At 37.2% G+C, this 16,601-nt stretch overlaps 1 protein-coding gene across 4 annotated transcripts in view; it reads left to right on the top strand.

Annotated features, from left to right (window-relative positions):
- LOC150109819 (cAMP-dependent protein kinase type II regulatory subunit-like) overlaps window positions 1-16,601 on the top strand; it is a 487,212-nt gene that overhangs the window by 300,978 nt on the left and 169,633 nt on the right. For all 4 annotated transcript variants that reach the window (XM_090413727.1, XM_090413588.1, XM_090413646.1 and 1 more), the window contains exon 9: window positions 12,226-12,297. In XM_090413727.1, coding sequence (XP_090269853.1) covers window positions 12,226-12,297 — 72 coding nt within the window. The remainder of the gene's footprint in view (window positions 1-12,225; window positions 12,298-16,601) is intronic.

Raw genomic sequence — 16,601 nt, 5'->3', positions numbered from 1 at the left:
CACATCTCCTTGCGGATATGTCTATTGTTATGCATTAAGGGAAGGGCCACTACCCAGACCGGTTTCGACCTTTATTGAGGTCTCTTCAGTGGGAGCCAGGCCCAAGTCGAGATATCAGGCCGAAGTATTTGCAGGTCATCTCCACCTATAGGAATTGCCAATTGGTGTGCCACCCTTTTTTAATAAATTACTCTGGATTTAGAGAAAGATGTTGAAAGTTTATTTTCCACTTGGTTAGAGTATAATAAATTTAGTTTAATCCTTTATCCAAGTGTGAGCAAACAAAGTTTGCGCCTGAAAGTATCTTCAGGACTGGGTTAAGGTGGTACACACCAGGGCAACTCGTTGCAAAGGTGGAGCAAGCTACCAACACTCCTATCCTAGTATCTCCTATAATGCAAAACACATCTCCTTGCGGATATGTCTATTGTTATGCATTAAGGGAAGGGCCACTACCCAGACCGGTTTCGACCTTTATTGAGGTCTCTTCAGTGGGAGCCATGATGACCTGCAAATACTTTGGCCTGATATCTCGACTTGGGCCTGGCTCCCACTGAAGAGACCTCAATAAAGGTCGAAACCGGTCTGGGTAGTGGCCCTTCCCTTAATGCATAACAATAGACATATCCGCAAGGAGATGTGTTTTGCATTATAGGAGATACTAGGATAGGAGTGTTGGTAGCTTGCTCCACCTTTGCAACGAGTTGCCCTGGTGTGTACCACCTTAACCCAGTCCTGAAGATACTTTCAGGCGCAAACTTTGTTTGCTCACACTTGGATAAAGGATTAAACTAAATTTATTATACTCTAACCAAGTGGAAAATAAACTTTCAACATCTTTCTCTAAATCCAGAGTAATTTATTAAAAAAGGGTGGCACACCAATTGGCAATTCCTATAGGTGGAGATGACCTGCAAATACTTCGGCCTGATATCTCGACTTGGGCCTGGCTCCCACTGAAGAGACCTCAATAAAGGTCAAAACCGGTCTGGGTAGTGGCCCTTCCCTTAATGCATAACAATAGACATATCCGCAAGGAGATGTGTTTTGCATTATAGGAGATACTAGGATAGGAGTGTTGGTAGCTTGCTCCACCTTTGCAACGAGTTGCCCTGGTGTGTACCACCTTAACCCAGTCCTGAAGATACTTTCAGGCGCAAACTTTGTTTGCTCACACTTGGATAAAGGATTAAACTAAATTTATTATACTCTAACCAAGTGGAAAATAAACTTTCAACATCTTTCTCTAAATCCAGAGTAATTTATTAAAAAAGGGTGGCACACCAATTGGCAATTCCTATAGGTGGAGATGACCTGCAAATACTTCGGCCTGATATCTCGACTTGGGCCTGGCTCCCACTGAAGAGACCTCAATAAAGGTCGAAACCGGTCTGGGTAGTGGCCCTTCCCTTAATGCATAACAATAGACATATCCGCAAGGAGATGTGTTTTGCATTATAGGAGATACTAGGATAGGAGTGTTGGTAGCTTGCTCCACCTTTGCAACGAGTTGCCCTGGTGTGTACCACCTTAACCCAGTCCTGAAGATACTTTCAGGCGCAAACTTTGTTTGCTCACACTTGGATAAAGGATTAAACTAAATTTATTATACTCTAACCAAGTGGAAAATAAACTTTCAACATCTTTCTCTAAATCCAGAGTAATTTATTAAAAAAGGGTGGCACACCAATTGGCAATTCCTATAGGTGGAGATGACCTGCAAATACTTCGGCCTGATATCTCGACTTGGGCATGGCTCCCACTGAAGAGACCTCAATAAAGGTCGAAACCGGTCTGGGTAGGGGCCCTTCCCTTAATGCATAACAATAGACATATCCGCAAGGAGATGTGTTTTGCATTATAGGAGATACTAGGATAGGAGTGTTGGTAGCTTGCTCCACCTTTGCAACGAGTTGCCCTGGTGTGTACCACCTTAACCCAGTCCTGAAGATACTTTCAGGCGCAAACTTTGTTTGCTCACACTTGGATAAAGGATTAAACTAAATGTATTATACTCTAACCAAGTGGAAAATAAACTTTCAACATCTTTCTCTAAATCCAGAGTAATTTATTAAAAAAGGGTGGCACACCAATTGGCAATTCCTATAGGTGGAGATGACCTGCAAATACTTCGGCCTGATATCTCGACTTGGGCCTGGCTCCCACTGAAGAGACCTCAATAAAGGTCGAAACCGGTCTGGGTAGTGGCCCTTCCCTTAATGCATAACAATAGACATATCCGCAAGGAGATGTGTTTTGCATTATAGGAGATACTAGGATAGGAGTGTTGGTAGCTTGCTCCACCTTTGCAACGAGTTGCCCTGGTGTGTACCACCTTAACCCAGTCCTGAAGATACTTTCAGGCGCAAACTTTGTTTGCTCACACTTGGATAAAGGATTAAACTAAATTTATTATACTCTAACCAAGTGGAAAATAAACTTTCAGGTCACAGTCATCTTACACAATTTTTTACTGAGAGCTAATGACCCTCCTATGTGTGAAAAATGCAATACACATCTCACTATTTATCATATACCGGTAGAGTGCCTACACTTTGCACAAGAGAGGAATGAAATTTTTACCAACCTAGCCAGATTTTCAGGCAGATGCTGACAGACTCGTTCAGATTGCGTGATGTTTTTAATTTTTTAAAAGAATTAATTTATACAAACACATTTGACTAATTTTGTTTATATGTAAATACTATATTGCTTCACTTAACTTTTGTACATATATATTATCAAGTATGTAATGTTTTGTGATGTATATGTGCAGGAGTTGAGTACTAATGTATATATTATTCATTAGGTTAATTTCTGACCAATCATGTATTTCTGTAGCCTTGTGTTACCTTGTTGTAATTTTGTTAATATGTAAATACCACACTGCTAAATTTGATTTTTATGTATACCTAATGTATAATAATTCCTCTTTAACTCTATGTATTACTGTAATAACATTTGTTGTAATCTTATTGCAGTAATCTTATATGTGGCTACTGCATTCCTTGGCTTGGTGTTGTCCATGCATTTTGTTTATTAACTTATATTGTTGTCTAATTATGTACTGCCTTAAATGCTGCAGTAATTATGTTTATATATAGATACTGCATTGCCCAGCTTTACTTTTGTACATACATATTATTTACTATTTTTTTTGCATGCATGTTGTATAATAATTACTTTTTGCCTATTTATGTATGGTTATAATTTTAACTATATGTAGATACTGCATTCCTTGGCTTGTACACACATTTTGTTTATTTAACTTATATTGTTGACAATTTTTGTACTACTATAACTTAACCTTGTGTGATGCTGTGCTTTCTGCAGCAATTTTGCTTCTATGTAGATGCTGCTTTGTGGAACCTAATTTTTGTACAGGCATATTGTTTACAATTTTCTTTAACTGCTTATGTATAGTTGTAACCTTAGTATGGCACAGTATGACCTTTGTAGATTTTGTGCGAAATAAACTATAAACCAACCAAACCAATCCAGAATGAGGCAGGTGACCAGTGGTGTGTGCCTCAGGGTTCTGTGCTTAGGCAATTATTGTTTAATTTGTACATAAATGACATAAGAAATGGCTTGAAGGGATATATTCAGTTTGCTGATGATGCAAAGTTGGGTAGTGCAATAAAATATCAAGCTGATGCTGAGAGTTTACAGGATGATTTAAATAAGCTGACAAAATGGGCAAAAGGTAATGGATGTCAGTTCAATGTGGAAAAGTGTCACGTTATATATTTTGGGATTAAAAGATTACCAGCTGTGTACTAAATTGATGGAATGGTATTCCAAGAGATTGATGAGGCTAGGGACTTCGGGTGTTGGTGGATAGGGAGATGAAGTTCAGAGGACACATTGCTAAGGTGTCCAACATTGCACATAGGATTACTTGGTTATTGAAGAACACACTAACATCCAGAGATAAAGAGGTTATTATTCTTTACGTTAAGGGGATAATGATCCCTTATTGTTTTTCAGCCAGTAAGCGAAATTAAGATCGAAAACTACGATCTGAACGTTTCATGCCGACGAACTGTCGGCGGATCCAAGCGTAAGTGACCACTTGGTAGTGCCACACCAAGGCAACTCGTTGCAAAGGTGGAGCAAGATCCCTCACTATTCTTGATATTTTCTCATAATGTAAAAACACACAGCTCCTAGGAGATGTAGTACTGCTTTACATTATGAGGAGAGGTCACTACCCAGACCGGTTTCAACTTTTTTTGAGGTCTTATCAGTGAGTAGCTAGACCTAGAATATCAGGGTTTAAGTGAAAAGAACTTACATACTTTCGCTATACGAATGCCAGAAAGGTGTGTCACTATATTATATTATAACATATTATACTCACCAGAAAAATAGCCGTTTGGCTTTTCATCTTAGGTTATTATTCTCCTTTATAAAGCATTGATACTTCCACATTTGGATTACTGTGCTCAAGTCTGGTCACTTGGATTGCTTTTGTATGAGGAAGTTGTGGAAAGGGTTCAGAGGAGAGTGATTAAGTTGGTGAGTGATGTAAAAAATGCTCCCTACATTGATAGATTGAGAGCTTGTGGATTGCAGAGGTAGGTTGATAGGCAGAGAAGAGGGGGGGGATATGATGTTAACATTTAAATTACTAAAAGGTTTTTATAAGATTGATGCAGGAAAATGTTTCAGCTGTGTGATAGTGATGGAAGATCAAAAGTCATCCCTGGATGTTGAAGAAAATTGTGGTTAACAAGGGTGTGAGAAAGAGGTTTTTTGCCTGGAGGATGGTGAATGAGTGTAATGCATTACCTGACTCAGTTGTGAGTTCTTCATCTGGAAATGAACTCAAGAAGAGATATGATGGCTATTCTTTTGATAGTTTGGATCTCCTGCTATGAGTGTACTGATTCCATGGAGATACCCGTAATAATAATAATTCTATATTTGATTAATGCTGTCGTATCTGTAGTTTTTCTAAACTAAAGTATTGTATTATTGAAGACATGCAACCTATGGACAGGTATTTTTCATAAATTATTTTAATTCTAATAACATTTGGATGTTGCTATATGCTAAGAAATCCAAAATTAATCAGTGGGAAAGTGGGAAATGTGTAGAACAATTGTTATTGGGGGATGCAAAATTTCGACTTGCAATATAAATTGGGCATAGGAAACAGCACATACACAGTCTTGCCATAAATACTGTTACAACTTCCTCACACCCCTGTGCTGTCCACAGAATTGCTCGAGCCGAGTTCCATTAGTGGCACCAAGTACAGCCAACATTCGTCTATTTATCAGTAGAAAGTTGTCTAGCTTAGTAGATTAACATGCAGTGAGGAGATTATGAGAACCATGTAGCTGTGATGTGCTATTCCAGCTACATGAGAACCATGTAGCTGGAATAGCACATCACAAGGGGTTAGAATTCAGCTCCTGTTATTTTTAACATGCTAAAAACACTCTTGATCAGTAGGATATTTGTGTACTTGACAATTAACTGTTATAATGATACAGAAGATGTATCTAACCATCAAAGAACAGATCGACCATGCTGGGTCAGGACGCAACAGCTTGTGAAGGCTATGGAGGCATGCTTTCGATGTTATTTTGTGAAAATGCAGAAAGTAATGTCACAAGAGATGAGCCTTTCACAGAGAATAATGTCACATGTACTAACTGATGACTTAAGAGGGTGAATGTCTGTCATTGTTCTGCTGGAAGCTTCAATACTACAACTTATGCAGCAGAGGATGATAAAATTAAAGGCACTTTTCCAGCAGTATGCAAACAACAGACACAGAGATTTCCTCTTCACAGATAAGATTTTAAGTGGTGAGTCATTTAACTACCAAAATGATCAGGTATATTTCCTGGATGGTCATATAGCATGTGCCATGGCACCCAGGCTTCATAGTCATCACTCCACATCAGATCAAAAGGGGATCAAAACCTCTGCCAAAGTGTATCAAGACATTGTACTGGAACCTACTGAGCAATACTTTGTTCCATGGTAGACAGTGGTCTTTCCAACAGGACTCAGCCCCTGCACACAAGGCAAGGACCACACAACAGTGGTTAGAGGTGAATGTGCTTGATCACACATCACTTTCTGATTGGCCATCTTGAAGTCCTGATTTGAACCTGTTGGACTTCAAATTGTGGTTGGAGCTTGCGAGAGTAGCCTGCAAGAAACAACACCCCAGCATCACCAACCTGAAGGTGGACTTCGGAAACACTGGGATCACCAACTGAGTGTTTGAAACTGTTGCAAGAGGTGTACAGTGATAATGTAATGTAACATGCGTGAATGTTTGAATGCTTTGTTGAAGGTCGAGAAAATGTTGAAGATGACGAACGACTGGGGCGCCCTGTCACGGCAGCAACTGAACTAAACATTGCAAAAATTAACGAAATTGTTTTGCAATAATGAAATCGCAGATTAAGCATTCGGATGATAGAGACATGGTGCACATTGATAAGAAGACTGATGACAAATTTTGCATGAGCAATTAAACATGAACAAAATCTGTGCCAAAATGGTTCCCAAAAACTTGTGTCAGGAGCAGAAAGACATCCGGAAACAAATTTTCATTGACATCATGGAATGGCTGACAGTAGAGCTGGACTTGCATGAGAAGATCATCACATGTGATGAGATGTGGATTTTCCAGTACGATCCAGAAAAAAAGAGACAATCAATGCACTGGAAAGCTCCCATGTCACCGAGAATGAAAAAAGCAAGAATGAGCAAGTCAAAATTGAAGGCAATACTGATCGCTTTTTTTTTTGATATCAATGGTGTGGTAATGGTTGAATGGGTACCAGAGGGTCAGACAATTAACTAACATTAACTTGAGGTTCTGGCAAGCTGAGAGAATGAGTGAGGAAGAAGAGACCCGATATGTGAAAGAACAGTGCTTGGATTTTCCATCAGGACAATGCTCCAGCCCACAGTGCACTGTCTGTAAAGCAGTATCTTAAGTGATAAGAAGATCCCAGTGTTGGACCATCCACCTTACTTGCCGGACTTAGCTCCATGCAACTTTACCTCTTTCCAGAGTTGAAATCTGCATTGAAGGGCACCCATTTTCAATCAGTGGATGAGGTAAAGGAGAAAATGGCAATGAAGCCATTTTCTTCTTTAATGAAGCAGATAACACCTGATGACTTGCAGCACTGCTTCCAACAATGGAAAATTCATATGCAGTGGTGTATAGATAGAGGAGGGGAGTATGTTGAAGGGAATAACAATTAAGTTGTACAATTGTAATAATAAACATTTTTGCAACCAGTCTCATTATTTAATAGCTACACCTCTCACACACACACACACATTGAACGTTTTGAAAAACTGCCTGCTGGAGAACTTCTGAAAATGTTTATTTTACATTGCCAAAATGAAGACTTTTCAGGTCCTCTTTAATAAGAAGAGAAAATGAAACTTTGCCTTCCCTAAATAATAATAATCAGCTAATGCCTTTTATTCCCTTACCGGGAGTAAATGAGGCTTTTAACCCTATCTAGCTTCTGGTGACTGAATGGGAGGTGCAATCTCCACCAGTAGCCAATCAGAGATAGCTGGCTCATGACTATCACTAACTACAGGGGCAACTGATGAAGAGATGAGCAAACAAGTGCTGCCATCTCTTGGTTCCTAATCCTAACAAGATATGTTACTCTGAAATAATGTGTGGGTTCTATGGTCAATTTTATTGAGTTAATGGGATGAAAAACCTGAGTTTCTGGGAGACAAAACATGCTTGTGCCAGAGATCGACCAACTCAGGAACTGGTCGAAAAAATGCTTAGAAAAAGTTCCTTCAGTTGGTGACTAGACATGAACTTAAGTCTGTGTTTGGGAAGCTTAGTGTGGAGAATGCAAGTACTAGTAGTACCACTTCCACCAGCTAAACAGGCCTCCCCTAAATATAATAACTGTCAAATTTTTAAGTATAGAGCCATGATGCTTCAATTGAAATAAATGAGATGAATTGGAGTATATTAAGAATCCATCCATATTTTATAGCCAAATATAGAAAAAAACTTAAATGTTTTGAGAATTTACCAGAGAGTTTGCAAGAATATTGCCTTCTCATTAGTTTTCTTTCTAGTAAATTTTTGAAAATAAGAAAAATGTTCTACATTTCTTACTTTCATTTGTATCAAATTATAGACAGGTTTCTATTCCTTCTCTGTTGAAAGTTTTTTCACTTCGATATATTATAAATTATATTCTTGGTTTAATCCTTTATCCAAGTATAAGCATGAAGTCACTTCACAACTGGGCTACTTGTATATACAGGCTAATGACTTCATGTCAATTCATTAGTATTCCGTAATGAAACCTTTTAACTACATTATATAGAAATATGACTTCTACATTACTTCAACCTTGGTATCGCTTCTGGGTCTGGCTCCCACTGATGAGACCACAATAAAAAGTCAAAACTGGTCATGGTAGTGGTCCTTCCCATAATGCATAGCATTATGTCTGTAAGGGCATGTGCATTGCATTATGGGATACTAAGGCAATTGATGTGAAGTCATTGGCCTCTATATACAAGTAGCCCAGTCATGAAGTGACTTCAAGCACACAGTTTGTTTGCTTACCCTTGGATAAAGGATTAAACCAATAATATAATTTCTTGGCATGTTTAATTTATTTCTTTCATGGTGTTAAGATTTGAATAAGTGCTTATATTCTGAATTGGACAGATAGGATAATATTATTTATGAAGGCCAGTATAGATTTCTTAAAGGGTGTGCTTGTTTTAATAATCTGTTGATTTTATGATTAAGTATCAAAATCAGTATTAGGTATCAAAAATGACATATACTATCATTTTTCTAGATTTTTCAAATGCATTTTATAGGGGATAGGGTGATATTTAAATTGCACTGCATAAATTTAAATATTCAGTTAGTGAATTGGATTGGAAGTTGGCTAACTTGCTATATCAGTGATATAGCCAGTGTGTGCAGAAGAAAGAAAGGAAGGAAGGAAGGTTAAAAGTTGAGATTTTAGAGGGCTCAATACTGATACTGTAACTAATCAACATGTGTCAGTGATATTGTCACTGGATTACAGGATGATATTTAGTTGTTTACAGATGATGTCATGCTTAGAAGGGTTATTAGTAATAGTGTTGATGTGGTTCTTTTAGAGAACCACATCAACACTTTCTAGCTTATATTTATATAAGCTAGAAAGGTCAGCAGATGATTGGGGATACCAGTTTAGCACATCTAAATGTAAGATTTTAAATGCTGGAATTCACAAATAGGAAAGGTATACCCTCTTGATGAAATTCTGTTGGAAGAAGTAAGCAGATCTTGGAATGACAGTAGATAAAAATTTGAAGCTCTGGGGCATATTGTGAAGGTTGTGAGTGAAGACCATAAGGATTGCTGCATCATTAAGGAGGACATTGACCAGCAGGAAAATGAGTGATAGTCCCATTTACTCTGCTCTGTGATCAGAGTAAAAGAAGGATTTTGATGAGATGAAATAACAGATAATTTCAGATCAGATAAGATCTGGTCAAGATCAGAACTCAGAAACCATATTTCAAAAAACTTTAAAAAGCATTACAGGAATGGATTAATATAAATGATGAAATCATGAATAACATCTGATATGTTGATGACACAGCTCTCCTGTCTGACAATATTCAGGATTTTCAAAATCTTCTTGAACTAGTAAATGAAGAGAGTAAAAAAATGGGATTAAGAATAAATATCACCAAAACTAAATTCATAGTTATAAGCAAGAAACCAATTCTTAATTCAGTGCTTTCTTTAAATGGGAAACAAATGGAAAGAATGACAAAATTTAAATATCTCAAATGCTGGTTAAATGAAGATTTCAACCCAAGGAAATAAAAGTTAGAATTGAAATGGCAAGAAAAAATGCATACTTGAAGCTCTAATTTAAATTCAGAGCTTCGAGTATGCATGATTAAATGCTATGTATGGTGCTGTACAGTGCAGAAACTTAGACCTTCAAGACAATATTAATTAAAAAAAAACCAAAAACCTTGAAGCTTTGAGACGTTGTTATATAAACGAACATTAAAAATCTCATGGACAGCAAAAACGTTCAATCAAGAAGTACTCGAACAAATGGGGGAATTGTGAAATTTTTAGACACCATAAAGTGGTGATAAGGTTGTAGCTTCAAATTATAGGTTGGTCTGTATATCTGGAGTTGTAGTGAAGGTACTGGAGAGATTGATGAGAGGTAGGATACAGAAATGAAGTGATAACAGAAGTATTTCCTGTGGTTATCAGCATGCACTTGTTAAAGAGAGATCATGTTTTTCTAATTTACTTATCTACTATAATGAGGTGACAAATACCTTGGATAGGGAGAGATGCATATACAGTGGTGTACTTGGATTTTGCAAAGGCTTTTGATAGACTGCCACATGACAAGCTGTTAAATAAATCGAAACAGATGGGATTGGATAACAGACTTCTGAGTTGGATCAGTGACTGGCTGTTGGATAGGTAACAGAAAGTTGTATACAAGAATGCAATATCCCAAGAGAGAAAAGTCACTAGTGGTGTGCTGCAGGGGTCAGTTTTGGGCCCCTTATTGTTCAGTTTGTATGTTAATGATATTGGGATGGGTTTAACTAGTGATAGGCAGCTGTTTGCAGATGAGGCAAAACTGGGGAGAGCAATGCAGAATCAAGTGGATGTTATGACCTTACAAGAGGACTTTAATAAGTTGCATGAAATGGCAGGTAAGTGGAACTGGCAGTTCAATGTTGCAAAGTATAAGGTTTTGAGATTTGGTAAGCAACAATGGAATGCAAAGTATTCCTGGGCAGGGAAACTTTAAAGGAAGTATAAGAGATGAGAGATCTAGGAGTGATAGTGGACAAAGACCTGAAATTTAGGGGCCACATTGCACAAGTTGTGAAGATGGCAATGATGTGAAGGACCCTGACATACAGAAATAGAGAGATTATGATGCCATTGTGTAAGGCTTCGATCAGGCCTCGTGGATTATTGTTCACAGATTTGGTCGCCAGATTTTCATGGTGATGAGGATATGTTGGAAAGGGTCCAGAGAAGATTCACAAAGGTGGTCACTGGTCTTTTGATTGTGTAGTACGAGGACAGATTGAGAGAATGTAAGTTCCAGAGCCTTGTGAATAGAGGAAGTGGGGGGATATGATTGAGACATATAAGCTAGTCATCAGGGATTGTTATCAAGTTGACATGGAAGAGATTTTCATAGAATGGGAGGGGGGGGGGCTAGAACAAGAGGCTATCTCTGGAAATTGTATAAAGAGGGTGCGAGGAGTAGGTTCTATGCATGGAGATTGGTTGGTGAGTGGAACATTGCCTAAGTGTGTTGTGAATATAGACACATTAAATCAGTTTAAGGCATGGTTGGATGAGCATAGTGTGTACCTCCCACAATGAGTGTCTGACTTCATGGGGGTCTGATGTTAATAATAAAAAGAAGAAAAACTGCATATCTTGGTCACATTCTTCGTTAATGAAAATTATGAGATATTTCAACTGATTATAAAAAGGAAGATAAATGGAAGAAGAGGAAAAGGAAGATGAAGAAAATCTTGTCTGGCATACATCAGACTGGCATGAGCTCTGAGGGACCGTTTAGAGTGGCTGAGAATCACTCAAAATTTGCCAAGGTGGTTGCTAACATCTGATCAGATATGTCACTCAAAGAAGAAGATCACAACGCAGGAGGGAATGAAATAACTTTGGCAGAGATACAGTCTGAAAATAACAGACATGATATCAGGAGGCAGGATAAACTGGGGATACATAATCTGCAGATCTTAGATAGAAGATGAAGTGATATGATTGACACTTAAGCTGTTGAGATTTATTTATCAGATGGACACTGGAATGATATTTCATGTGGTAGAAGGAGAGGGAACAAGAATAAGAGACCATCTCTGAATGTTGTGAAAGGAATTGGTAAGACAGTAGAAAATAGCTTGTTTGCATTGAATGACACAGTCTTCTGTATCTCCGCTCTTTAGTTACCTATTTCTTATAAGGAATTAGATCCGCAGGTTTATTTATTGCAAGGAGTAATAAATATTTGCTTCAAGTTATTAGAATTGTTATGTCATGATGCTTATTAAAATATTTTTTTAAAGAAAAATTTAACATTTTAGTGATCTGTGTTATTTTTGTAATTCTAATTTAATGAAATATATATGTATATATTTCTTCCATCCCCTCTCCAGCCATATGAAAGAATGAATCTTTGTGATGCACTTGTGCCAAAGTCATATGATAATGAACAAATCATCAAACAGGTAAGATTAATTGCTTTTCTTTATATTGTGTAAGTAATTGATATGATAATATACACACTCATTATAGTGAACACCAGGTATAATGAGCTAAATCACTCAAACTATGTAAAGTGCTAGTCAAGTCAACAACCAGCCTATAGACAAAATGCCATTTTTAAGAAAATTTTCTACAACACACCATCCTATAATAAACTATTATTATTATTAATATCAGGCCTCCATGGATTCAAAATACTCATCCTGGGAAGTCCACATTCTCTTGCGAAAGAGATCATCGAACTGTGTCCTAAACTTATTCTGTTTCTTTATTCGCTACACCTTCAGGCAATGCATTCTACTCATCAATCCAATTTCCATGCAAAGAAGCATCTCCTTGCTTCCTTGCTTATACTCTCCTTATACAGCTTCTAGGGATGGCCTCTTGTTTTCTCCATCTCTCTCCACCACTCTATTAAAAAAAAATCTCAGCATTATCTGGTAATAACATCTCATAAACATCAACAACATAAACATCTCGATCATATCCCTTTCCTTCTTCTGTTCACAGTGTTCTGCAAGTTGCATTCCCTCATATTCCTTATTCTATAGATCAGAAAACAATTAATGAACCTACTCTGCGCTCTCTCTAATATATCTTCATCACCTTGTAATCCAGGTAACCAAATTTGCGCACAGTAGTCTACGAGGTTTGACTAAGGGCTTAAACAAGGGTCTTTGCTTCTACATGTCAAGGTCTTCTTTATCATTGCCATAATGATGTGATGTGTTCTTTAAATTTTAGCAGGCTGTTCCCTGAACTTCAAGTCTGTCCACCATCACTCTCAGAGCTCTCCTCTTTCCTCCATCTCCCACAAAATTACTCCATTAATTATATATTCTGCATCTCAATCTTGCCTGTCAAATTTCAAGACCCTCACTTTGCAACATTAAACTGATAGATCCACTCATTTATTCACTCATATAGTCTGCTAATCCTTCTGCATAGTCACATCTGCTCTGCTCCCCATAGTTCTTCTCGACTTTGAATCATTGACAAAAACTGCATATCTCCAGTTAAGCTCTCATTATCATTCATTAACATAAATTTAAATGATAAGTGCTCCAAAATAGACATGTGCTGTGCTCTGCTAGTTACCTTCCTCTTTGGATATACCCCCCCCCCATACTTAACCTACTGATACCTGAGCCAATTACTTCTCCAGCTCATTAGTGTGTTATCCAGTCTTATCTGCTTCAATTTGGCTACTAGACTAGCATGTCATGTGGTAAACCAACCAAGGCCCTGAAAAATCTAAGTACACCACTGCACATACATTTCCCTATCCAATGAATTTACCATCCTATTGCATTTCTCAAGCAGATTTACAAAACACAACTCCTCCCTTCCATCCCAGCAAACCTATTCTAACATTCATCGAGAACACAGCCATTATCAACCCAACTCTTAATTCCAGTCCTCACCAACCTCACTGACATCCTAACAACCATTTAGACACACAGTCTGGTCCATAATTCAGTCTCAGTCCCATCCCATCTCCTTGTGAAGTGGAAAAATTTTAGCAACCCTCCAGTCTTCTTGGACTTGCTCTGTTGCAAGACTCATGTTAAACAACTATGCCAGTAGTGTTTTTCCTAGAGCATTTCTTCCAAATATATGGGGATATATTGTCATATCCCACTGCCTTATCAACACCAAGTTTACCCACTTCCACATATGATACCATCTCCATTCACTCATCATCAGTCCCATCTTCACCATACCCTCTACTGCTCACTGAATATTTTAATTCTGCATTAGTTACCAATGTATCTTTCTCATGAACTAACATCATGGTGCTAAAGTCATTCTTTCTAATACTTGCGACATATCAAACAAATTCCATGTTTTGCGGGCTTCATGAGTTTGCTATAATGAGTCATCTGCAGTGTGGAATAAATTATAAAAAGAAGAGAGAGAGAGAGTGGAGACAGGGTTATTTCTAATTTCATTTACAAAATACATAGTAACACTCAGTAGAAATGCCATCACCTATTTTGTAAAGATATGTAGATTGTGTGGTGTGTGTATGTACCAGTGGCGGCTCGTACATAAGCACTGCGACACTGCAGCACCCCCAAGGAAAAAATTAAATTTTGTTTGTGTTTATAAATAATAACAATGCTTACAACATTATATAAATGCAATACAACATGTTAAAGGTTACAGCTTATGTTTTGACATTGATTGAATAGTTAATAATTGGAATTGTTCGATTAATGCTTTAGATTACGAAACAAATGCACTGCGATCTAATGCCAATATTCGTTTGCGCTTGTCATTGCACGTTACGTCATTAGATACACTGCCGCTTGGGCAGTGTATCATATGCTTCCGCACGTTATTTCTGCAAGATATGAAACATGTATTATTGGTGCGTGTTCGTGGTGAACTATTTTTTGTAAATCTTATTTTATTTTGTTAAAATAACATATAATTATTTATTTATTATAGATACAAGGCTGAATTATGATGAGTGTCACTGTTGAAAATATGAAAAAAATTATATTTTTTCAATTATCATTACACGAAACAAATGCACTTCGATTCGTTTGCACTTGTCATTACTATTGATACGAAACTTTTATTATTGGTGTTTGTTCGTGATGAGGATGAAATATTTTTAATAAAGCAATTTTTTAATATGTAAATTTATTTATTAATAAATTCATTACTGATTAGGAAAAAAAGTTTTCTTTTTTTTTTTGTATATGCAGCACCCCTACTTAAAATTTTTACCGGCCGCCACTGGTGTGTACATATAATTTCCTAATTAAAATTTCCATATGTTGTCTTCTGGTGCAAGGATTGTAAAACGCTTAATAATTTATCATTTACATCATGTCCTTCAATGGTATTAACTGTAAGAGAGTTAAACATATGTAAAGTTTTTCTTATTGGTTTAGCTGTTTTATTACAGGTAAACAAGAGATATTATTACCACCTTGATATTTCCATTGCATCGACAAGAGAGAGAGAAAGAGAGGTCCAAACTAATGGACGTTATCAGCATTCATACCATAGTTATATGATATGAATGCTGATATGTACAGATATTAATAGGATACTGTGATATTACTGCTAGATGATAAGTTTACATTACGGATTCATCAAGAGTATAAAGTGCAGGTTAGGAAGATGACACATAGCATGGTAAAGAAAGAAAGAAAAGGTGCAGTATGACAGGAGATTGGTTGGTCAGGTTAAGGTTAACTCAAGGGAATTTTTCCACTATATAGCAAGCAACAGACAGAATAATTATGGCAGGTTGACACTGGTGGTTAGTCAAAGGATATAGTGGAACAAGCACTTTATCACTGCATATCATACTGGTTTAATTGATGCAATATATAGAAGGGAGGCAAGTATTAGGAAAATTGGAAGTGAAAGAATCAGAGGTGATGTTGATTGGGTTAGACATTCAATTAAAAGGCATAAATGGGGTAATCCATTTATGCTTCATATTCCATTATAGGAACAGTAGTCACTTGGTAGTTATTTATATCCTACTGCTCAAGGCCATCAACGAGGTCTGATTTTTCACATCTATCTGCTTTCTAAGGGTAGATGTTATCTCATACTGCACAGAGTTAGTCACTGCTGCAGATAGTGAGGTGCAGGAATGTTGTCAAAAAGTGATCTGATTTTTGAAAAATGTTTTTGAAGAACCATCCAAAGTATCCAGCCGCCACTTTAAAGTTGTATTTAAAGCAGGTAAATACAACTTTAGTGCATTACACCCTATACTTGTGATTTTTTTCTATTACTTTTCTACTAGTTATGCTATTGTGCTGTAAAAAGAAAATACAGAAGTTATTATTCTTGTATTAGTTATAGGTTTGACATTTTCAGTGTTTCATTTTTGGAACACTAGGCAAAACCAGTACTACTAGGACTAATATCTTTTCCCTTGTCTTTTTTAGTTGAAACCATTTTACAAGTCTCAAGATGCCCCGAACTCTAAGTTTACATTTCATGTAAACTTAGAGTTCAGGGCATCTTGTTAGAGATAGATGACAACCTGTTAAAGACAGATGACAGCATAGAAGCAAGTGCCATAGTGATACAACTACCTGAAGTTTAGTGGAGCACTTACAGAGGCACACCCTGGACAATACCATTTTGTATTCGACAACTTTTTCACCAGTATTGCATTTCTTGATTATCTCAGTCCAATGGGACATCAACCAACAGGTACAGTGAGAAAAGATCGCACTGACAAAGCTCCATTGGAATCAGATAATCATCTAAAAAAAAGAAAGAAGCA

The sequence above is a fragment of the Typopeltis vanoorti genome, chromosome 1 (genome assembly GCF_054136105.1).
Source record: "Typopeltis vanoorti isolate ZY-2024b chromosome 1, IOZ_Tvanoo_1.0, whole genome shotgun sequence".
Classification (NCBI taxonomy): Eukaryota; Metazoa; Arthropoda; class Arachnida; order Uropygi; family Thelyphonidae; genus Typopeltis; species Typopeltis vanoorti.
The sequence above is the reverse complement of the archived record's forward strand: the minus strand, read 5'-3'. Positions and strand labels throughout refer to the sequence as shown.